Source organism: Amphiura filiformis, chromosome 1, assembly GCF_039555335.1.
Source record: "Amphiura filiformis chromosome 1, Afil_fr2py, whole genome shotgun sequence".
NCBI classification, from domain to species: Eukaryota; Metazoa; Echinodermata; class Ophiuroidea; order Amphilepidida; family Amphiuridae; genus Amphiura; species Amphiura filiformis.
In genome coordinates this window covers 31,671,236-31,697,050 of record NC_092628.1, presented here as the reverse complement: position 1 = coordinate 31,697,050, position 25,815 = coordinate 31,671,236, and the positions used below count along the sequence as shown (strand labels likewise).

The 25,815-nt window shown below is 37.7% G+C and overlaps 2 protein-coding genes across 2 annotated transcripts in view; one reads left to right on the top strand and one right to left on the bottom strand.

Moving 5' to 3' along the window:
• LOC140143655 (uncharacterized) overlaps positions 1-5,142 on the top strand; it is a 30,431-nt gene extending 25,289 nt beyond the window's left edge. The window contains 1 exon segment of the mRNA XM_072165503.1: positions 212-5,142. Within this exon segment, the coding sequence (XP_072021604.1) occupies positions 212-346 (135 nt within the window). The 3' untranslated portion in view covers positions 347-5,142.
• A 15,646-nt stretch (positions 5,143-20,788) lies between these two features.
• LOC140158217 (uncharacterized) overlaps positions 20,789-25,815 on the bottom strand; it is a 37,935-nt gene continuing 32,908 nt past the window's right edge. The window contains exons 7-9 of the mRNA XM_072181340.1: positions 24,691-24,858; positions 22,876-23,055; positions 20,789-22,433 (exon numbers count right to left, since the gene is read on the bottom strand). Coding sequence (XP_072037441.1) covers positions 22,393-22,433; positions 22,876-23,055; positions 24,691-24,858 — 389 coding nt within the window. The 3' untranslated portion in view covers positions 20,789-22,392. The remainder of the gene's footprint in view (positions 22,434-22,875; positions 23,056-24,690; positions 24,859-25,815) is intronic.

Genomic DNA, 25,815 nt, shown 5'->3' with positions numbered 1-25,815 from the left:
CAAATTTTCGAAAAATTTCAGAAATTAAAAAAAACGGGGTGGGAATATACTCGCGTCAGTACGGTATATAATGGTTGTCGTCAGGAATCTGAAAATGAATGCCTTTTAGCTGTTCTTTTGTTATCTTCAAAACTGCTCTTATGAAATACAATTTTTGCTTACTGAGATTGATGAACATTGCATGTTGTTTTTGTGTTCTCCATATTTACAGAGTTATGAATCTAGACTTGCCCGTGACTGCGATGAATTCGTCCGTAGAACTTCTGCACCCAGCAGCCGTGACAGAGACAGAGAACGAGAGCGGGACCGCGAAAGGCGAGAGAGACGAAGACATGAACGTCGATGAATTGAGAAACTATTCGTAACAAAGTGTAAACTTGAAATATTATGAGAGAATGAGGAAGGCAGGGAAAAAAAAGGTTTTACTATGTAAAAGTTGAATGTTGTAGAGTGAGTTCAGAATTATGATTAGCAATGGTCTGAGATATGTGATATTATAATGATTATTATTCGGGACTGAAGTACTTCAGAATATTTTCAATTTGAGATTTTCAGCTTTATGAAAGACTGAAAATCATGTTCAATCAAGAGAGTGCAAGATGACACATAATTCTGAAAATGAGCCAATATTTTTTGACACAATGTGTTTGGCTAAATGCTATGAATCTTGGTATTGAAAGAGATGTTGACTTCTATTATGCCTAAAGGAGGATGGGTTGATCAACTACCTCATCCTCACAGCAAACATTAATATAGAATTTGGTGTCAGTGGAAAGACCATACCATGCAAAAGATTAGGGCTAAGTTATGGGCCGTCAAGTGGACACTTTGGCTCTTGTGTCAAAAGCGATTAAAATAATGTAATGAAACCCCATAGGTGGGGAGTTTGTGTCATTTTAACCAAGGAAGAAATAGGACCATCCTCCTTTAGTGTCCTTTAATTGCTGTGGTAATAGTTGGGGATGTATTTATTTACCAGCAGCAAAGGACTGCTTAGCATATTATGTGTTTTGCACCTGATCTTGTCATTGATTAGTAAGTGTGAGTACACAAAATGTACTCAGAAAATGTCTGGATTATCTGATCATGTAACATGTATTGTGAATGAAGGTTGTAGCAAAGTGGATTCTAATTACAGTCGGCCAGTGCATATTGCTGGTGATGTGTTTAAAAATATTTTGTTAACATGTTCAAAACAACTCTAGCTTAATGTAATGCTGTAAAATATTCCTGTTCAGTTGCAAAACTTTACCAGAGTCCAGAAGTTTTTGTTTGAAGTTCTAAGCGACAATAGCAATTATTTAATTTCACAATGTTCAATGTGTTGTTTTACAATCTTGTTTGCTGGTCAACAAGATAGGTCGCATATCAGCTTACCTGGAAGCTTTCTTACCTATGTACTCATTTTGACTGAAGCCAGTGTCTTAGCTGGTGTGTGTCTGCCATATAAATGAAATTGCCTGTCCTAAATATGACACAAGATAGGTCGCATATCAGCGCACCTGGAAGCTTTCTTACCTATGTACTCATTTTGACTGAAGCCAGTGTCTTAGCTGGTGTGTGTCTGCCATATAAATGAAATTGCCTGTCCTAAATATGACACAAGATAGGTCGCATATCAGCGTACCTGGAAGCTTTCTTACCTATGTACTCATTTTGACTGAAGCCAGTGTCTTAGCTGGTGTGTGTCTGCCATATAAATGAAATTGCCTGTCTTAAATATGACTTTCAAACAATACAAAGGTGTGCGTTTCATTAACAATAAAGACACATTGCAAGTCCAAAACACAGTGATTTGTGAGTCCCAAACTCATTGTGACTCTTCCATAGGATTCACATGTCAAGAGTAATGATGATTAAAGGACTTATGATGTGTCATAAATGTTAATACAATGCACACCAAGCTTTGAAGGACCCTTCTTGGGATTCGGTGAGTTTTTGTGTTGCTATAGTCTGTGTGCCTTCCTTGAGGCAGTAAAGTAAATTTTGTGATTTTCTTAAAAACTGCTCATTTTTGCAGGAATATGATATGCTAGTTGGATTCCTTGCATCTTTTCCTTTCTAAAAAATGTATACTTTTAAATACCTTATCTTCATTACATTTGAAGATAATAAAAACAATATCTAAATTACTGCCTCGAGGAAGGCATACAGACTAGTACCTATAAATTTGATTATCTTGAGTGAAGTAAAACTTTTCAACAGCTAACATTTTAATTTAGCATATGGCAAAGGTATTAAGGAGCAATCTGCTTGTCCAAAATGAAGGAAAGATGGTGGATGGCTAGCCAAGACCAGGGACAGGCGATTTGCGCAGAAAAAAATAGCAAATTGCGCGGAACTTATTTTCAGTGCAAATCATGTATCCCTGCCCATAGGAAAAAAAAAGAAGCAAATTGCGCGGAAAAAAAGTTCCGCGCAAATCGCTTGTCCCTGGCCAAGACCAGTTTCCTTCATAAGGTAGTGTTATCTCCTTTATGACTGTTTATTTGCTGGAACATAGCCAGGGGAAACTCTCCCAGTCCCTATTACCTCAACACAAGAAGCTTAACTTTTCCTCAGTAGTAGAATGAAGAAATCAATACTGGTCAGTAAAACCAATAAAGTTGTGTACATTTTTGATATCAAGTGAACATATTGTATTTGTCTGAAGTACCTTTTACTGGAGTAATCACCAAAAGATTTTTTTGTCTCCTATCAACAATATATATTTTTGTCTTTTCAGTGTTTTGTATACCACAAACAGTATACTAATAACTTAAATTTGCACTGTAACAGTGCTTCCCATGAGCATTTTGTATGTAATGTGTTGAGCTGTAGCTCATTAATTTTTCAATTGTATGTAAGGATTCTTTAAATTGAGAGTGATATGAATGAAGAGGCATAATTGCACTTGTTTGAACATAATGGAAGAAGAAATATATTTTTTAAGGAATGTAGGGAGTTGAGTATAATCAGTGTAATTGTGCTCAGATTGTCAGTGAACAGTTTTGGATTAAAAAAATAATCTGATTTTTTCTGGGACATGAGTGGACAGTTTATTGTCAAATTATTTTTATACGACTATGCCACAGGTTGCGACAGGAAAAATCATTTTAAGTTGCCAAGGCTTTGGCAGAAAAAGTATTAATTAATAACAAATACAAAATTTCCGTAAACACATGCAGTGTACGTTATAATAACTTATTGGTACAATACAGTATTAAAATCCAGCACTTGCCACATAGTAAGATATAATAAGACCGATTATAATTTATAACGTCTTATGGCAGTGTGTTACAGTGGTAATATGTACTCTAATCTAAATCTGAATTGTGAAGATGTATTTTTTTTGACTGCACAAATTTAGGCGAGAAATTGAAATGAAAGTTATGTCCATTTAAACACCTTATCTGCAAAACAAATTTTGTTGGTGGTATATTTTGATGTAAGAATTTATTTCTTGATTTGCACAGGCTTAGTGTCCATCAAGAAGGCACCCACATGCGAAGGTTCACGGCAATTTCTGATACAGGCAAGGTGCCATGGATCTGTTTTAATCCATTGATTCAGTTGTGTGTGTTTTTGCGTAAAATCTTTGCTACGTTACTGAAGCCAGTTCAACTCTTCTTGATTCTATCATATTATTACACACAGGACTTAATTTGGTCTTATTTAATGGATAAACTGATCAATTACGCTCCAAGAAGTTTAAAAGAGAGTATGATGGTCTTACAAAGTTGGTGCTTGGATTTAAGCAAGTCATTCTGCTATCAAAACATGTTTCATTTTGTTACAAACAAAACTAAGGCTTAATATGATTTTATAACTATGTTGTCCTTTAGTAAGCAATAGTAGTATTTTTTAAATATTTTACACATTGTTTTATGAAGTTGGGTTCAAGCTCTTGTACACATTTTTTACAAAAGAATTAGAAGAGATTCTGTCCATAGCTTTATATGTGAGAAAGTGGAAGTAGTTTATTGTATAAAGACTTCTGTTCACGTACATAAAATGTACCCAGATCTAATTTATGTGGAGTAATGATTTAAATATACATTAGTCAAGGTCTTGTTCATATAAGTGAAATCTGAAATTTTTATTAATGCTGCTCTTGACAAACCTGCCCGATAATCATAATTATTACAAAGCATTAATTTTGAGGCTTTCTACACAGCGCCAATGGATCGAAATACCGCACAGAATGGAGGATACTCAGTAGATAGCAGCACTAGGTGAACACAAATGTGGTACGTGAATGTGTGATGTCAATTTGGTGCCATTCAGAAGTGCCAGTTGGTCATCACATGACATCGCACGTTTATGTACCACATTCACGTTCTTTCACATCTAGTATTCATAAAGGGTGATTAACGAAAGTAAATGTGGGTTGATGTGATGCCATCGGGATAAAGTCTTGCATCTTGTAATTGTCATCTTGTTCAGCTTAAATTTATATAAGCAGTGATTTGATATACTGAGAGTAGAATGATAAACTCTTTCTCTCTGACAATCTTGTGAATTGATCAAAATACAACCTAGCAGGACAAAAGCCCCATTTGAATTGAAGACACATTTACTATATACATGCTTTGTCATCAGCAAGACTAGTGTGGAAACTCGTTAACACAAAATCTGTTAACATAAAATACTTGATAACACAAAATGTTGTGAAGTTGATAAAAATACAACCTAGCAAGACAAAAGCCCCATTTGAATTGAAGACACATTTACTATATACATGCTTTGTCATCAGCAAGACTAGTGTGGAAACTCGTTAACACAAAATCTGTTAACATAAAATACTTGATAACACAAAATGTTTTTCGAGTCCAAAGCGTATAATTTGTACATTAAAAAGACATGATAACGCAAAATCCTGTTAACCCAAACTAAAATCTGGAGGACCTGCCAATTTTTGTGTTAGCGAAGTTCCACTGTACATAATTCACTTGATCCGAAGCAAGTGCAGAAAGATGTGTATCCAACATCGCTGTGATGAAAGCCTCTATAATTGATAGAGATGAGAGTGTGGTCATTATTACAAATTTTCATCAAAACGTGAATATGTTAGTATTTTTTCTTTTGTACGTACATCCAAATGTGTGACTCTGTGAAAAACTGTACAGTAAACTATTAATAAAAGATGTTTTTCAAAGACAACTAATTGAGTATTTCATTCCTTGTCGTAAAACAGTTATATTCTCTAGTAAGTTTGGAGTAATTGTTTTATGGTAACATGACATTAAATTCCATTAATTTAAGTTACCATATCTTTGTGTTTTGATTAATTATACCGCATAGCAAGATGAAAATGTAAACAATGACTCATTAAGTATCCATTTGAGGAATTCAGTTGAAATTCTGGTACATCAATAATGGAATAGTATAACTTACTACAAATAAATACTTAAAACCGGGAACTGGCAACCGGTAATTATTTCAAGCACTACAAACAATGATTAAACAGACGAATAAATAGTAAAATAATGGGTGTACCTAGACGAAATTGGGAACACCTGAACAGCAACCAAAAAAAGGAAACGGGCAACCGATAAGGGAGAGCGTGGCCTAATGGTTAGGGTACATGCCTTTAGTGCATGAGGTCTCTGGTTCAATTCCCGGCGGTAGAGATTTGCTAGGATGTTGACTTGGAGGGGGTGGCTAAAATTAGTTATTCACTCAGTAGATAAAAATTTAGACCTCCTTTCTACCTCCCCATGGTTCATTTAGGATTGGGTAAGTGAAAGCACTCCGTCCTTCGGAGGGGACGTTATGTCGTCGGACCCGTGTACAGAGAGCCATAGGCCTACCTCGCAGCAGTTTCGAATAGAGTAACCCCTGACTTGTCCCAACCCGTCCCGGTGTTCAAGTGGCCTTTGAGAGTTCTTCAGTCGTTGTAGAAACAACATGTGTTCAGTCGGGGATTAAAGTTCAAACTTTTAGTCAATACAACTTGAATCAAAACCCTGGCCAATGCATTATTCGAAAGGAAATGAGTCCATAAACATAAACCCTCATCAGATTTTGACTAGCTTTTTTTGACCCAAAAACATGACTTGGCCTGCTTCAAAGCAGGCTGCTTTATTTTTGAGACTTTGGATAAATTGTTAACAATTTTGGGGAAATATTTTCAACCTGCGTTTTGAGTGAGCCCTGATATAGTGAGCCCGGTGGTTTGGACAGTACCACTTGGGGGGGGGGGGGGGGCAAAGCTGCACTTTTACCATAAGTAATTGACATCATCATGGGCTACACAAGAATGCCTGATAGCAATTGAACCGGAGTAGCTTTTGGCGGGAAAGGTTTATCGAACTTTACACAGGGTCAAATTTCAAAGATGCTCATATTGTGTTAAAACCCATTCCAATGTATTCCTCTAGTTACAAGGATTCAGAAAATGTATAGTTTGACCTATCTAGGACGTACCGTTCTTGAGCTATAACCGAAAAGGTTAAAGGTCGCGTTTTTGGCTCTATGGTGTCAAAAACACAAAGTGCTCCGATTTTGCCAAAAGAGGTGTCAAAATGTTCGTTTTGATAAATCAATTCAAATAAGGTCAATGTTAAAATAGGTCAAGATCATAGGCCTGGTGCTATTGAATGGTTCAGAAACTATCTAAAGCAACAGAAAACAATAGGCCTATGTTTATTATAATTCTTATAAATCAGAATCAAAAGATATTATATGTGGTGTTCCGCAAGGATCAATTCTGGGTCCATTTCTATACTCTAGGCCTATGTCAATGATATAACCACAGGCTATGGATATGACTAATATATCTAAAGTACTCGGAATTTGTCCTTTTTTTTTCTCTTTTCCACTCCTTTTTTTGGAATTTTTAGACTTGATTTCATGACATTTTTATTTGCCAGTGCGTGGAGCACCGTAAGCGGGAAAGCTAACATTATTATTGGATATTTAATGCACCTTATTAAAACGCTTTCCACCACAAGATGGGGCAGTTTATCATAATTATAGGCCCTGCAAGTAAAATTAATTGATCACATTTTTTGTTTGTTAGTTAGTTAGTTAGTTAGTTAGTTAGTTAGTTAGTTAGTTAGTTAGTTAGTTAGTTAGTTAGTTAGTCACTCACTGTTTGACTGATTTACTCATTTATTTTATGTGAGAGAGGAGAGAAAATGAGGCAAATGAGGGGGAAGCAAGAAGTTAATTTGATTAACACAGCGTCTATATATGCATAGAACTTGGGAAAACACCAGCCTTGATTTTGTGTTTGATTTTCAAGTGCGCGGAGCTGAGCACTGTAAACGGGAAAGTCAACATTACTTTTTGATATTTTATATTTAGTGTAACTTTGCTTTGCACCTAAAGATCCAATGCTTTCATTTTTTATTTCAAAATGAGACGACTTCAAATAATTGATTGATTCATTCATTCATTGATTATAGATCAATAAATATTGTTATATTATAATACATTAATCTAACAGGAAATAGGCCAAGGAAGCCAACAAACGCATTAAATAGATCAAAGTCTTGCCACAATAATATCAAAACGTGTTTTCCCCTTTCGGAGAAAAAAAATATAAAGCTCATGGGGCGGAAACGATCGACTAAAAAGCGCTGAAATCTCCTTTATAAATATAACTCGTACCATTCCTCCTGTGTGTCAGATTTATTTGTCTCAATCTTTGAGTGCAAACACTGCTCATCCTCCGACTCGCATTTAAGTTTGAAACCCCAAATAAAAACTGTCTTCCGTAGTGTTTTTCAAAACGTTAATAGCTGTTAATTCTAAACCTTTAAAATCCATAAAAACTTTAACCCTGACCCTACACCCGGTAAATAAACATTGCTCTTCTAATTGAATGAATTAATCGACAGGTGCATGTACCTACACTACCAAATTCTTGACATTCCATTCTTTGTCGGCGCCCGGTCGCTTCACAAAATGAAACTTTATGTTCGTATTATTGCGCACACACAAAAAAGTGCCTAAACAGGGATTAAATGGATTTTGGATGAGTATTGAAGTCATTATTGCCCATCTATAGCAACTGGTAAAGAAGTATCACAGCAACTTGAAAAGTGATCTTTTACTTTTATTTTTGTGGGTTTTTTTAAACTTTCTGTTAACACCAACATTGCAAGCAGACGGCACGGCGCGGCGTCGCGACGCCGCGCTGCAATCATTTCACAATGTTTTACTTTACGAATCGGCTGTCTGGTAGAAAGTGTCTTTCGTGCCGGCTTTCGTGTTTGCTAATTTTTGGTCTAAAACTCTAATTTTTGTGGAACATTGGTCTATCAAGACTCAACCAAGGGGAGTCGTAGTAGGCTGGACAATATAGAAGACGTGACAGAAAAAGTAAGTAGGCTATTTCGACTATTTTATGGTTTTAAATTGATAGAGGTCTAGGCCCGGGTCTCTAGGCCCATGCCCGAGACCGAGGGTCCTAGTCCTTTCATAAATATTTTAGTAATATCATTTAAATTTGCTTTAGACATTGGGTATTATTTAGTATTAATAATATTTCATTTTTATATAGCCTAATGTAAGTCATTAGGCAACAAACATCAAAAGCAGAAAAGAGTAATAGGCCTACTAATAGGCCCTGAGCTGCAAGGGAGCACATTAAAAGCACAGGAAAGCACTGTCGCTCAGTGCCCCTACTCAGCAAACCTCAAAATAAGTTTACAAAAATATATCAATTAATGACAATTTATATACACTTAAAGGAGTATTTTGTGATCCTAGCTTCCTCTTTTTATGACATCTATCAGTAGATATAAAAAAAAAGCTTAAGGGTAGACGAGGAGTTGTTGGTCGAAGCAACCAAAAAAATCGATTTTCATTCTCTAGATCAATAAATTATTGACAAATAACACCTTGATGTTTTGCAAAAGTTCATTCTACAAATTATATAATTTGAAAACTTGCTTAATTTATTGTTGTTAATGAGTTATGTACATTTTACAAAAGTGTTGTTGTTTCAGCCCTCTTTACAACATAACTCAAGAACCACAGGACCTACAAAATAATTTCTGTGATATTTGAATTCTTCTACACGCTCGCAAGGAAATGAGCAATGCAATTTTTGCCAAAGCTCATTACCATTCGCAAGATGTTGTGAACTACCAAATCGCAACACTTTAAAATAGTGTATTACCTTAATCCCAAAATTTCAGGTGATTCCGATTTTGCGTTTGCGAGTTATGCATGATTATGTGTATTACACTACTCCATAGACAATGTGTTATACCAGAACGAAATTCAAATTTCACGATGTCTTTGCTAAACGAATTAATCTGCAAGAAATTTTTTTGTACACAAACATATAGGTTTCCAGTATCATATAAAAATCTCAACCTTTTTTTTTGTTGAGAAAAGTGGGGGGTGATGCTGCATGCTGTGCATTGTGGATCACGAAATGCCCTTTTTTAAACACATAAATAAGATTTAAAAAAAAGCTACAGTGATGGAAAAAATATTTTGTCCAATTGCGCCGCAAGCATAAGAAGGTGAGACGTAAGGAAAGTGGCCACTTTTGTTGAAATGTTCACTTTGAAACTATTCCACTGGTAAAAACTCCTGTAGGCTAAATACTGCCTAGTCCGCTAAAATAAAGAGTAAAATAAAAAATAACTACCCATTTGGATTTGTTTCTATAGGTCCCCTATTTCAAAAATTTCTTCAATTGAAAAGATTTTTGGCATGCATCATCAGCCGAGCCCGACGCATAGTATCAAAGACACCGTATAGGCCTACATAGGCTTAGGAACCGGGGGCTGGGGTTGTGGCTCAATAATTTTGGTGCGGGGACTGGAATACCTTTCAGCACCACCCCACCACCCCCCCCCCCCCACTAATCCTAGGTGAAGTTAAAAAATTGTGATAAAATAGAGGGAAAATGGGTGTTTGTGAACTATATTTTGCACAATTTTCTGACTCCTAGGGGGGAACCCCCTCGGGCACCCCACATTTTTTCAATTTTCAGCCCCCCTCCCCAATGTTGAAAAAAGCCAATGGTATAACTGTAATTTGCTTGAATGATGAGCACACATTAAATGAAAGAGTTCACTAATTTAAAAGTTATAATATCAAGTATACTCGATTATGCACGTTTTGCGGATAGGTCTATACCGGGTGTTCGATTTATCTACTATACTAAAATAACCAGCGAAGTCTGTCTGTCTGTCTGTCTGGTTGTCCGGCTATGCGTTTCGCCGCGCTTCGACGCATCGGTCCGATATTTCGGATATGGATATGTATCGGGAAAAGCATGTTGACCGGGTGGTTTTGAAGGTCACCGGAGGTCAAGGTCAAAGGTCAAAATTTCAAACTTTGTCCGATCGGGCCCAAACTTGGTGGGTGGAATCCTTGATACGAGGGGAATGTATGCGCGAAATAAAATCCGAGGTCAACCGAGGTCAAAGGTCATTACGGAGGGTTCAAATTTCAAACTTTGTCCGATCGGGCTCAAACTTGGTGGGTGGGATCCTTGATACCAGGGGAATATATGCGCGAAATAAAATGCGAGATCAACCGAGGTCAAAGGTCATTACGGAGGGTTCAAATTTCAAACTTTGTCCGATCGGGCTCAAACTTGGTGGGTGGAATCCATGATACCAGGGGAGTATATGCGCGAAATAAAATCAGAGGTCAACCGAGGTCAAAGGTCATCACGGAGGGTTCAAATTTCAAACTTTGTCCGGTCGGGCTCAAACTTGGTGGGTGGAACCCTTGATACCAGGGGAATATATGCGCGAAATAAAATGCGAGGTCAGCCGAGGTCAAAGGTCATTACGGAGGGTTCAAATTTCAAACTTTGTCCGATTGGGCTCAAACTTGGTGGGTGGAATCCTTGATACCAGGGGAATATATGCGCGAAATAAAATGCGAGATCAACCGAGGTCAAAGGTCATTACGGAGGGTTCAAATTTCAAACTTTGTCCAATCGGGCTCAAACTTGGTGGGTGGAATCCTTGATACCAGGGGAGTATATGCGCGAAATAAAATCAGAGGTCAACCGAGGTCAAAGGTCATCACGGAGGGTTCAAATTTCAAACTTTGTCCGGTCGGGCTCAAACTTGGTAGGTGGAATCCTTGATACCAGGGGAATATATGCGCGAAATAAAATGCGAGGTCAACCGAGGTCAAAGGTCATTACGGAGGGTTCAAATTTTGTCCGATCGGGCTCAAACTTGGTGGGTGGAATCCTTGATATGAGGGGAACACGTAAAAATATAATCGAGGTCATCCGAGGTCAAATGTCATCCAGGGGCTGCATTTTAAACTTCGCCTGATTTCGGGTAAAACTTGGTGAAAGTAATTCTCCATATCACGGGAGCATGAACAGAATCAAACCGAGGTCACTCGAGGGCAAAGGTCATATGGGGTCAGTATGCCCAACTGGGCTTAAAAGTGGTAGAAAGAATCCTCGAGATGAGGAGAACGTGTCAAAAAGTCATCAGGGGTCAAATAGCATTGCCATCAGTTACTCTCACAGCAACGGGTGAACTAGTATAATCTAAGTGTAGGCCTATGACCAACCCTCACAAAATGAGCATAAAGTTGGCTCCTTGCCTTGATCTTCAAAAACCAATGTCTTTTGGAGCAGGTGATTGTGAGTTGAGGCTTTCTGGCTCGCAACCCTCGTAAACTGAGCTCAAAAAGAAACTTTTTTACGAGGTCATGTCAGTAACCAAGCAGTTATTCAGCTGACACAACAGCAAAATGCACTGACATGGAACAGCTGCCAGGACAACATTCACAGCCCAATAATTGGCACCCAAAACAAGAAATCTGTGAGAATAAGTTAAAGATCCAGGATCTTGTATGTGTTTTCGCAGTTTTTTTGTGCTGGGTGCCAAATATTGGGCTGTGAAATTGGTCCAGGAAGCTGTTCCGTGTCAGTGCTTTTTGCTGCTGTGTCAGTTGGACAACTGCTTGGTTACTGGCATGTGTTTTGAGTAGAATATTGAAGTAATCATGTGTGTAATTTGGGTTCATTTTGATTCACATGATTTTAAGATATGACCTTGTGATTCACAAGTTGTGAAAAATTATAAGTTTCTTTTTGAACTCAGTTTTAGTAATGATTGTCCGATACCCTTGATTATTATTTGCAAGTTCCCGATTGATTGCAATTACCCTATTCTGGTCAGACAGAAAGTGGATGCACACAGTGATTTTACTTAAGGGGGTACTACACCCATGTGATAAATTTGTGACTATTTTTGCATTTTTCTCAAAAAATAATTACATACTGGTAACAAAAGTTATGTATATTATTGGGGCAAGGAATCCAATTACTACACTGAAATTTCAGTGACTCAAGACAAGCGGTTCAGTATATATGATAGGAAACGAGGTACATCCTAGTGGTACCTCATTTCTGGTCATAAATAACAAACCACTTGTCTTGGGTCACTGAAATTCCAGTGTAGTAATTGGATTTCTTGCCCCTATAATATACATAACTTTTGTTACCACTGTGTTATTACTTTTTGAGAAAAATGCAAAAATAGACACAAATTTATCGAGGGGTGTAGTACCCCTTAACCATCCTCGTGTAAAAGGTTACCCATTTTTGCGACTTTTAAAATCAGCAGTCTCTCCATTCATGTTGGAATCTGTAGATGATGCGTGTCAAAAATATTTTCAATCGAAGAAACACTTTGTGAAATATGGAAACAAATCCAATGGGGTAGTTATTTTTGTTTATACTCTTTACGACGCAGATATTTTATAAGTGCATGCTGAATCGTACTACAATTATACACGTCGCATCAGGGCCGGGTTTACCATGTGCCATATGGGCCCGGGCCCTGAGCCTCAACAATTTGGGGGCCCAAGAATTGCCCTGTGCATCTTCCCTTTTAGCCCGAAAAACACAATGTTTGATGCCCAAAATAGGGTAAAATTGCAAAAGTTTTCGCGCTTCCCACACAGTGGCCCTTTATATGGCACATTTTTTAGGGTTTCAGTGTGTGACATGCATTTTGGGTTTTTTTTGTGCCTAAATTGTCTTTACTGTTTAAACTATTTTTATTTGTGCTTAATTTAGATGCTTATCTTCAAACTTTAACATTTTGAAACTTTTAACAGGAGAAATAACTACACACATAGGCCTACGTAAAATATTGTGAGTTTCTATGATTTTAGGTTCCACGTGTAAAAGGGACACCAAAAAAATTCGAATTGCTATATTTAATAATTATTAACCAAAACATTTTTAATGTGACCATGCCACTTTATTATCTAGATACTCAAATAAATCATGAACCAGTTGTTTCAAATGAATTTTATTCTGAGACAATTATATTGACCGTGTGAACAACGTAAAGGGGACACCAAGCTCATTTTGTGCATTTTCTCAAATTCTGAAAGAACTTGACCAAATAAATAAAAAAAACTGTTACAAACGCTGCTCCAGCAATACAGTGAGCTTTAATTTGGAAATATTTACATTGTTCAATATTTAAAAAAAATCATTACAAGTTTCACAATGTTAATGGGAGGGCGAGTTAGCGCAGCCGCGGTAGTTCCCTCGCTTTGCACCACTGAGGTCCCGGGTTCAAGCCACGGCGCGGCCCAAGGACTCATGTGCATTTGGTTTATCCCGATTCCATACTCGCTCTCGCAGGTTTTCTCCGGGATCTCCGGTTTCCTACTGCTTTCAAAAAATCGGTGATTAGTTGTTTGTTATCAAAAACTTCCTTCACCCAATGGAATTTGGGGAGCTGCACAGATAAATGGTGGATGTTACGATCTAAGTGCGGATAGGTTTGCGCTATTCCGGCTGCACAGTGCCTAGTTGATGCGATCTGACTGTGATGATTCACCATGGCAGCGAAATTACAGCGCTTTGAACACTCCGTGATCTGTGGTAAGGCGCTATATAAATACCGAAATTTATTTATTTATTTATTTAATATTTTTGGGGGACACCAAAGCACTTCATAATGTTCAAACCGATGCATTTCTTAATTCTACACACTCATGTAATTTATTTTATTTCCCTTAAAAATCATGCAAAGCCCAAACAGTTAACAAACAAATAACAATGAAATACCAATTTCATGGAAAATACATTCAATTGAAATTCCACATGGTTAATGAAAATGAGGGACACCAACATTTACACGTGAAACCCATTTTTGATGAAGTCAGTATGATGAGAACATAGTATTTGAATGTAAGAAGTAAGTTTATTGTGGAAGGTCTATCTTTAGTAAACATGAAAAACAAGTACATAATGAAAATGTAGGAGGAATGAGCTCGGCATTTATAAACACATATTTTAAATGTCCTAAATATTGCCTAAAATTGATCATTTTTTGCTCATTTTTGTGCAAAATTCATAATATTGCAAGGTCATGAACCAAATTTCAGATATTTTAATTTGTATACAGAGATGGTAGTAAGAGATTAAAACAAACAAAAATTGCAAGTTACCATACAAAATTGCTAATATGGTCCATAAAAGCACACACTGCTGTAATTTGCCATTGGACCCATGGAGCTATTATATCGATGGAGACACAATAGATTACGTAATGCATTGTTCTTTTGTGCCAATTTGATTTGCCGACAAGCTATTCATCGAGCGGTACCTCAGGTTGCTCAGGACAAAAATGTTCCGCCATTAAATCGGTAACTGACCTGACAGCGTATTAACGCTTTACCAGGCAGGTACTGTCAATAAGTGATGAAAAGAAAGTCGTGTGAAAGCGCCCACTTGAGCGAGAGGTAACTTTTGTTCTCATACAGCCCACGGGTGTGATTGAGTCTTCGCCAGCACACAAAAGCACACTTTACCGTCGATGTACAGTTATTTACCGCTTACCTTTATTTAAGCGTCTCATTTAAATAAATCATTGCTGATCATTATTGTATTGGGCATTTATTTTTCTATTTCAGCTGGGCGTACTATTTGCAATACAGAGGTATACAGGGAATCTTAATTGAAGAAACATTTTGAGTAGGACACCTATCGGCCATGGTCCCCTATTACATCCATCAAAGCATCACGGGAAGAAAAGGTAAGGCGTATTATTTTACATATTTACGAGAAACTTGACTTCACGTGTCTCAAGCAGGATTTAGTGTGTGCGGCTGATGACGATGCAAGAAAAATAGTCAGATCCGCCTGATATGAGTTTTACATTGATGCTCGTCGTTGAAGCACGCGCAATACAATCAGCCCAAGATGAGAAAACCTACCTGTTGGTGAGTTGTTGTCTTTCATATTTTATACATTTTTTAAAATCAGATTTTAATTAATTATGAAAATTTTTTTTATAAAAAACCCGAAACGACAAACGTATAAAATAATAGATGTGTTCATAAAGGTGTAAGCGATAAGGTATAGGCCTAGGCCCACATTAATTTAGAGAGAGTTCATAAATACTCTGGTTGGAAAATATATGAGGATCGAACAAAAAATGGGTCCTTAAAAGAGGGTATCAAAACATATTCAGTCCTTAATAGGGGGTCAACACAATTTGAAGGGCCTAAGTATTCCACTGTGTACTCTCAAATCAATCAAATTTGCTCACAATTTCAGTTTTAAATGTATATCATTATTATATATATAATAAAATGTGGCTAACTTTTTGCTGGTGTGATTCCATGGTGACCCCCCCCCTCCAAAAATCATAATAGAATCTAGACAACGCAAAATAGAACAATAATTGCCCTATTTTGTTCCTTTTAACCCGAAAAGCGCTGTCTTTTTGGTACAAAATAGGGTAAAATGGCAAAATTTGCTCAATGGCGTATCAATTAGCCAAATTCACCTTCACTTGCAGGGTCTAAGTGAGGTCCATAGTGATTGACACTCATGTGGTAAAGTAAACCTTCCCACTGAAATCAAACACATTGAGAAGGCACTCAGCAATAACGGCTATACCCACTTGGTTAAAAAAAACCAGTGAGCAAGCACCAAACAGTCTGTATTGTGACAACCATCGCGACGGCGTAATCGTAGCAATACTATAACTTAGTATGAATTCCCGTCAAAAAACCTACCTGCTTCAGTCTTCATGGTCTTGATGAAGTCAGAGACACATCTGACGAAAGCTCGACCAATCTCACAGGACCGGTACTGTGATAACCGACGGCGTACTCGTAGAAATAATCTGAATTACTATGAATACCCGTCAAAAGCCTACCTACTTCAGTCCTGATGTATAGTCAGAGACACATCGGCGGCTTACTCGTAGAAATACTGAAACTTAATATGAATTCTCGTCGAAAAAACCATCTGCTTCAGTCTTCATGGTCTTGATGAAGTCAGAGACACATCTGACGAAAGCTTTACTACTCTCGCAGGGACCGGCTGCACCGGTACTGTGATAACCGACGGCGTCCTCGCAGAAATACTCTAACTTGTTATGAGTACCCGTCGAAAAAGCCTACCTACTTCGGTCCTGATGAAGTCAGAGGCACATCTGATGAAAGCTTTACTACTCTCGCAGTGACCGGCTGCACCGGTACTGTGATAACCGACGGCGTCCTCGTAGAAATACTCTAACTTGTTATGAGTACCCGTCGAAAAAGCCTACCTACTTCAGTCTTGATGAAGTCAGAGACACACCTGATGAAAGCTTGACTACTCTCACAGTGACCGGCTGCACCGGTACTGTGATAACCGACGGCGTCCTCGTAGAAATACTCTAACTTGTTATGAGTACCCGTCGAAAAAGCCTACCTACTTCAGTCTTGATGAAGTCAGAGACACACCTGATGAAAGCTTGACTACTCTCACAGTGACCGGCTGCACCGGTACTGTGATAACCGACGGCGTCCTCGTAGAAATACTCTAACTTGTTATGAGTACCCGTCGAAAAAGCCTACCTACTTCAGTCCTGATGAAGTCAGAGACACACCTGATGAAAGCTCGACTACTCTCACAGGGACCAGCTGCACCGGTACTGTGATAACCGACGGCGTACTCGTAGAAATACTATACTTAATGAATTCCCGTCGAAAAAAGCCTACCTACTTCAGTCCTGATGAAGTCATAACATGATGAAAGCTTGACTACTCTCACAGGGACTGGCTGCATCGCGGTGCACCGGTACTGTGATAACCGACGGCATACTCATAACCGACGGCGTACTCATAAAAATACTATAACTTATTATCAATTCCCGTCGAAAAAGCCTATCTACATCAGCAGATGAAGTCAGAGACACATCTGACGAAAGCTCGACTATTCTCACAGGGACCGGCTGCACCGGTACTGTGTTAACCGACGGCGTACGTCGCGACGGCGTAATCATAGAAATATTATAACTTTGTGAACTTATTATGAATTCCCGTCGAAAAAAAGCCTACCTACTTCAGTCCTGATGAAGTCAGAGACATGAGCTTGACTAATCTCACAGGGACCGGCTGCACCGGAACTGTGATAACAGTGGCGTACTCTATGAGTACGCCGTTGAAAAAGCCTACCTACGTCAGTCTTGATGAAGTCAGTCAGAACACATCTGACGAGTGCTCGACCACTCTCACAGGGACCGGCTGCACCGGTACTGTGATAACCAACGGCGTACTCATAAAAATACTATAACTTATTATGAAATCCCGTCGAAAAAGCCTATCAGCAGATGAAGTCAGAGACACGTCTGACGAAAGCTCGACTACTCTCACAGGGACCGGCTGCACCGGTACTGTGATAATCGGCGGCGTAACCGGAGAAATACTATATAACTTATTTGAATTCCCGTCCATTAAGAGCAACCCTAGAAGATAACCGTAACAATTGACCCATCTATAGCCAAAGAAATCCCAACTCTTGATAAAATTTCTTTAAAAAAGGAACAGGGTGAGCAAATGAGGAACTGTCAAGATAAAGGTGTAGCTATGATATTGATAATAGCAAATCTTTATGACCACAAAGACCAAAATAAGTTCAGGCCTTCAAGTGGATGGGGTAGCCTTATTGCTGATTGCATACTCAATGTGTTTTATTTCAATAGGAAGGGGTTTTTCATCACGGAGTGATCTGCAACTTTAGATAATGAATTGTTTGCTTTTTGCACAACACTGATAAGAGCGTTTTTAAAGCTTTATATAATTTGGTTCATCTCAAGTTTGGTAGTGACGTTTGTGCGTATTTCCCGTGCCGCAGTATCAAATCGCGCGCGTAAAGTTAAACGCCCTAAGTGTGCACGCACGCGTACATGAGCGTTTTGTTGACACGCTTGCAGCGCAACCGCGAAGAAGCATTGACGTCACTACCAAACTTGAGGTGAACCAAAGTATAGTAACACCAAAACCATAGGTGTGCCTTATATGGTTGTAAAGTTACAGTATTGAAATTTGTTAGAGCGAGATACGAAAAAGCGCAACGCCTCCACCTTGGGTGGCGAGTTCAAGACTTATGACCATGCTGGTTGGTTTCTTTTTTAGGTTATGAAGGGGGATCAAACAAAATTTTAGACCAATAAAGGGGGTGATAAAAAATCTACCCTTTTTAAGGATCAAAACTTTTCCAAGCCCCACCAAAGTTTTTATGAACACCCGCTGAGGCCTATACTCATGATACTTGTAATTATGTATCTATAGGTCTGTTTTGGTGCAAAGGCATGCAACTTACATGTATGCTGTTGTATTCGTTGGTTTCCAATCTTAAAGCTACTTTTTGTTCACGGAGTGAACATTTCCCCCACTTGAACCCATATCTTATATGCACAGTTTATTCCTTACATATACACTGTGTCTTGAATAGCTATTGTAGCTGTGTCTCATACCTAGGTTTGTATACCTTTATTTAAGCATGCCCAACACATGACAAGGACTTTTTAGCACATCTTATCTTGTATTGAGACAATGGCAGACAGGACTATTTTTTGCTTTTTTTACTATTGGATTGAGCCATCATATGATTATAATAGACTTTACTGATTGGTGGGTAAGGTCAATGCTATTGTTTTATTGGGCCAAGGTTATTATCTGCATGGTATATATCTGCAATTATTATAGGCCTATGATAGTGACATTGATTTGATAGTTTGTATTTAAATGAGTTTCTTGCTGGAGAGTTATATAAGCCAGAGTCAGGATGTAGGTATCATTATGCCTCAAATCACACTTTATTGTAAGACCAGTGCAGAGTAGGTTAGATATGCAAAATGGAAAGTTATAACAAATTACTATACACCTGATCCGTGAACTGTGTCTTTTTGAAAGACTCGTCTTGTTATTCCTAGAATGTATCTGTCTTAATGTTGAAAAGATAAGTACATTTAAACTTGACTTGTCTTTCTTCAAAAATGGAATGTTTGGTACACTGCTGCAGCAATGCACTTCGATATTTTTTGTCATATTAGTGCATAAACGCAAGTGTTTTAAATTAAATAGAGGAAATTCCTATGTGGAATATGTTTCAATAAAATGTTCACACGTTATGTAAACATATGTTATAAAGGGCCAATAACGATAAGGTACATCGTATTATAAGCCTAATGATTCAAAACTGATTCTACAGTCGGCAGTGTTTCCAAACCTGTGACTTGACAGCCCAATTGGGCGCCTTTTGATGACAAAATCCAAAAAGGACATGTAATAGAAAAATGTGACGTGTCATGTCTAAAGGAGACACTTTTGGGCAGGATCGTAAATGGAGAAATAGCCAAAAATCTGCCCAAGGGTGATTTTTTCACAATTGGGGTTTGTTGCGAATTTATGATGCCATTAATGTTAAAAATATTGTCTGATAGTTTCAGACCGGAATATAACTGGCATCTTGTAATTTTTGAGACATTTTTCAAGGTAATTCCTACTCTCAACATTGTCAATAATATTTTTAAAGTCCGATATCTCAATTTCCAATTTTATAATACCATAACTTACGAACTCAGTATCTTCCCTTAGGAATGACCGATTTCATTGGGGGAAAACGGCTTTAGGCCTATGGAGCAAAATATCTATATATTTAAGGTATGTAAAAACCTCAAAATTGATAACCTGCCCAAAAGTGTCTCCTTTTGACATGACACGTCACAAATTGTAATTGGCATATATTCAAAATAGCCGCCGCAAATGCAGGGCTCAAATTTCAAAATTGGGCGAACATGGATAAAAAAACAAACCAAACCCAGCTAATTGTATTCCTCTCATTACCAATCTTTCTCCATGTCTTTTTTGTCCTTTTGGACATGTTGTTCAGGAGGGTATTCAGAGTCACTAGCAAGTAAAAACATTGGTGTTTTAATTTCTTCTAGGTGCACTCATTATTTTACTTAAATTGACTCTCCTACTAACGATGATCTTAACCCCAAGGGTTTGTTTGCTATCGGAAAGAAAGAAGAAACGAAAAAGGAGAGAAGATGAGCAAAGAAGTCACTCGGTACTCCTGGGATTCGAATCTTAGACCCCTCGCGTACCAACCACAGGATCACCGACCGGTAGCCACGGCGTTTCGCTGGCCCAGCCAGCGATTCCTCCGTGCGTATGACTTAGGGTGATTGCGTCATGGCATCACGTGGGATGCATGCATGCGCAGTGGGTTTCCTTGTTGGATTTGTGTGTGTTAGGGTTATGGATGTTGAGGTCGAAAGTCATCTTTGAGTCAAATGAGGTAAATAATTATGCACAAATTCTCATGGAATTAATAGGTTAGTCAAAATACTTATTATGAGAAGGGTGTCTAGAACAATACGATCAAAGGTCATCCAAGGGTTATATGCACAGCTTTTGTGAAAACTTGATGGAAATGAATTTGAATACAATCAGAGGTCCTCTAAGGTCAAAGGTCACCCAGAGGTCAAATTGTTATGTGTCCTTTCATTTGTCTGAAACTTTGTGAAAATAATCACAAGATATGCTGATATCAGTAGTACGCTTATTTAATGGAAATTCTGGTATAACAATAATGGAACGGTACAACTTGTAATATGTTGCGCAAAAGTATCCGTTCAATTAAAATAAAAGCCATTTTTAAAGGCACCATAACTAAATTACAAGTAACGTGATCGATAGATGGGGAATTTTGTTCTGCGCATGTCGATACCTCATTCGGCACGATACGATCTTATTTCCCCAATTTAGAGCAATTTTAATAAAAATTTGAGCTTTTCAAAAGTGACAAACCTTAACATTGTCTTTCCCTCAAAGCACGCAGATATTGAACACAGTGGAATGAACGTTCATCTGTCAGGCTGCATTGAGCCCGTAGCAAAAGGCAGCAGAAATTGCCTTGGATGAGGAAATATTCAAATGTGTCACTTCTAAAACTCCACCTTTTGTCATTAAAATGCTTATAGTTTAATGGAATAAAGTCGCATCATGCCGAATTAGGTATCAAAGCACGCAGAACAACATTCTACATCTATCGCCCACTTAGTGTTAGTGTCTTAAAGAAATTGCTATTGTTTCTTAAAAGTGTCGGATACTTTTTCTGCGCAGTAGCCTATGCATATCAGAAACCGGAAACTGGCAACCGATAATAGTACAAACACTACATACAATCACGAATAATGTCTTAAATACCTTATACATATAGTTGATCATTTTATAATACACATGAATTTATACAGACACAAGCTATTACTGCTGGCATAGTCCCAAATGTGTTAATTAAAGATCGCAGAGGTAATTTAATTACCATTTGTAACAAGGAGAACAGTTTTTTCCCGGGGTTTTTTCTATTGATATCGTCCCGTTTATGTTCTGTCATGTTTAAAAAAATATTCGAACCGCACGGATTCAACCGATACATAAATTACATCAATAGATTCTTAATGATAAGCAATTTGGCTTTTATAGATATAAACATTTTACCTATATGGTAATCTTGGAATTTATGGTAATTTTGGAACTTAGGATTTTCACAGACTTGTCAAAAGCCTTTGACATTATCGATCACCAGCATTTTACTACAGAAACGTTTTAAAATGGTTGGAAGATGATTTAAATAACAGAAAACCGTATGTGTATACAATTCTTGTACATCTCAGCAGAAGATATGATATGTGGAGTACCCCAAGGCTCCATTCTAGGTCCATTATAATTTATTTTAAATTCACCTTGTTTGCCGATGATGCTACTGTTACTTATTTACATACGGACATTGTATGTAAATATGATCTTGTCGACAATGGATTAAAAGAATATATTACATAGATAGTCAATCATTCTAAATTATATACACCTGATCATTCCAAAATCGTTCAACAAGAAGTTTTTTTTGTTGTTGTACAAAATATATTGGAAACACGGATAAATAAGTAAGGCACGTGTTTCATCAGTAGGCCTACATAAAGTGGAGCAAAACGTTTTTACAAAATAGTACAAAGAGTACGCTGTCGTTGGTACTATTGTTTTCGTCATCGTTGTTATTATCATTAATGTTGCGGGTGTCATCTTGTCGTTGTATTATTGTTGTTGTTTGATCACGTTGCCGTTGCCGTTGACGTTGCTGCCGCTGGCCCTTCTCTAGCCTCTTCTTGCCTGATGATGCGGTAATACGAGTCGTGCTGAATATAAAAGGAAACAGAACGTGTCCATGATAATGTATAAAGACCTAAAAATCGAAGCTATCAGCTGTTGGACAAAGAGGTTGTTCAGCGATTGTATTGATCATGTTGATTGATTGGTTATTCAGGCGTTTCATAAGGATGAAAGTGATCATCATTCACGCTTGCGTTTCAGCCAGGGCAGACCTGTAAATTTTCAAGACCTCAACAGAAGGAGGTTAGGTTTGTTTTTTAAGAATGTTTTGTCCCAATTTGGCAGCGCGTATGAAAATATTTTATTCGCGTTTAGCGCAGCGCATTTAGCGAATCTGTATTATATTAGCTTGAGTCAATTGTACCGAAAAAGAAATGCGCTTTGACTTGGGAAAGTCATGCTAATCTTATACCGTAAACTTCATAATGTAAGCCGCAGCTTACATGCATAACTAATGTTATTGCTTACCGGGTACATTTGCTTTGGCAGAGCATACTCCATTCCTCACAAATTTGAGTGTAGCGTCAAAGCAAACTTCCTTGTCAAAGAAACATTTGTTATAAAATGTGACCATTTGATTTTTCCCTTTCCTCGCACATACGGGTTCCATCAGCAAAGTACACTCGGGAGCGGTGGGACTACATGGATCTGAAGATGAAAACAATCATGATAATAATAATTTATGGTAACATGATTGTTGTAATGAACATGTATGTTATATTCAGACGTTACAGTTAAAGTAAACATATCAAAAAAGTAACTATCCAGCCTTAATGAATGATCATTATTCCAAAACGGTTTATTGTGTGCCAAATTTGGGATAAGCATTCAAAGCAGAATTTATTTCTGCGCATTATGACACCTCGTGCAAATGCAATGGTCCCAATATTAATGTTGCATAGTACATTTAAATGAAAGTAACCCAAGATTGTATTCAGTCTCCATAGAAGGAAATCTGTTCGACTTTCATTGGATTATTCTTATTGTTTCATGCATTTGGAGGGGATTAAAACATGTGATGATCAATAACAATTGATGGCATGTAGAACTGAATTCATTTTAAAGAAAAGTTAAACACTGATGATGGCGCTATTTTTCTTAAATCTTGTTTGCATGTTTGCATCTTTACAAGGGGTAGACACTTGTATAATGGCATTATAACTTCAAAAAAATAAGTAATTATAGCAAGGAAATTTTCAAACTAATTTTTATCATGAAATGAAAAGGAATTACTCATATTATGCATGTCTTTGAAAATCTATGTAAATAGCGCCCTCAGTTTGCACACAAATTTACAGTTTATAGAACAAAAAATTACCGCAACAACTTGATAAATAAAATAAAATTTAACTTTAAAATAGCGAAAAATATACATGTATATTAGTGTGCTAGCTGTTGGTATTGTTAAGATCTAGAATATAAAATTATGTAATATTTTGTTAGAAACATTAATAAAGGATCACTTCAACCAACCGTGCGTCGATATCACTTAAATGTACTCAGTACAATACTTGAACACTTAGCAAAAGCAGTTTACAAATATCCGCCCACGAAGGGGCAGTGGGCAAGTTGTGCCAGTATCTTGTACAATAATTATATGCGTGACTGTGAGTGAGTCATGATTTGTAATTTTTCACAAGGTCATATCTTGAAATCCTGTCTATCAAATTCTACCAAAATTACACACAGGTTTACTTCAATATCCTACTCTTAACACATGTCAGTAACCAAACAGTTATCCAACTGACACAACAGCAAAATGCACTGACATGGATCAGCTTCCTGGACCACATTCACAACCCAGCCCTGTTTCATGAAAAAAGTGTATGAAAAGCAGAAAGCAGCACCGTTTTATCATCTGTGCAAGGATCTTGTGTGCATTCTCACAGATTTTTTGTGCTGGGTGCCAATTGTTGGGCTGTGAAAGTGGAGGAAGTCCAGGAAGCTGTCCCATGACAGTGCATTTTACTGTTGTGTCAGTTGGAGAACTGCCTGGGTACTGACATGTGTTTTGAGTAGAGTATTAAAGTAATCATGTGTGTAATTTTGGTTCATTTTGATTGAAGGTATTTTAAGATATGACCTTGTGATTCACAAGTTGTAAAAAATTATAAGTTTCTTTTTGAGCTCAGTTTAGTTTGATGGTTGGTAATGTAATATAAATCTGGTTATTATATATACATTTTCTTGATGAATTGAACAAAAACGGACTAATCGACTGAGTGATTGATCGATTGATTGGGTAATTGATTGATTGATCCATATATCAATCGATTGATTTACCTGGCTCAGTTTCAGGACATTCTCCAAATGATACAAACTCAACTGAAGCATGGAGGCTTTTAGATTTAGCCCTACAATCCGCTACGCCCATCTCGCATATGTTCGAGTACGATTTACCATCTGAAGCGCACACTGGATCGTTGATTGCCTCGCAGTAGTTAGGACAAACTGAAAGGTGAAAACATTGATTGCATAATTTTAGTATACCAAACACTCTTTAGTTAGAGGGGGAAATTTCATCCTTTTCGACCAGATTTTCCCTATTGAGAGGGATTATTTCCCTCCTGTCCTGGGGCTCCTACCGCCAAACCACTAAAAGTAATAATAAGGTCATGCTCGTATCATTCTCTTGAAACAGATTCATCAGGATCGTTCATAGTTCAATTAAAGTAGAAAAGGTTCTTTTTCAGATTCAATTATTCTGGTACTTACTCAGAAATATTTCAATTCCTATCAGGAATCTTGATCACTCTGTTGTGGTGTTTCTAGATGTTTGATGAAACGGCAACACTGTGTGGTCTTGATGACGTTTCCAAACTTCCTGGTTGCCGTTTGTTGATGAGTTGATCGTAGATCTTGTCTAGTTTGTAAGCCCCCTCGTCTTTGTTCATGGTGTTATGCCCCCTACTTCTTATCCAGATTGCCTCCTTCAGCCAGCGTCAGCGTCAAACAAGCACTCGCAACGTGCGTATACCCAGCATGGACCATCAACAAGGTGAAAGAAGAAAAAGAGAATCCAAAACCAAAGAGAAAGCCTTCCAATGACAGGAAAGAAAAGAACAAAGGTTTTGTGGTCATTCCCTATGTTGAGGGACTGTCAGAACGTGTTTCCAGGGTTTTCAAGAAACACGGGTTTTCCACTTGTTTCAAACCCCACCGCACACTACGAAACCTACTTGTGCACCCTAAGGACAAACGCGACCCATTGCAGACAGCTGAGGCTATTTACGAAATACCATGCCAAAACTGTCCCAAAACATATATTGGTGAAACTGGTCGCTTGTTCGGTACAAGACTTTCAGAACATAAAACAGAAACTGAGAAAGTGAGTGCAAAAAGCTTTACTAGGGCTCAAAGAAAAGTCTCAACATCAGAAATTCATAAATCAGCAATAGCAGAACATGT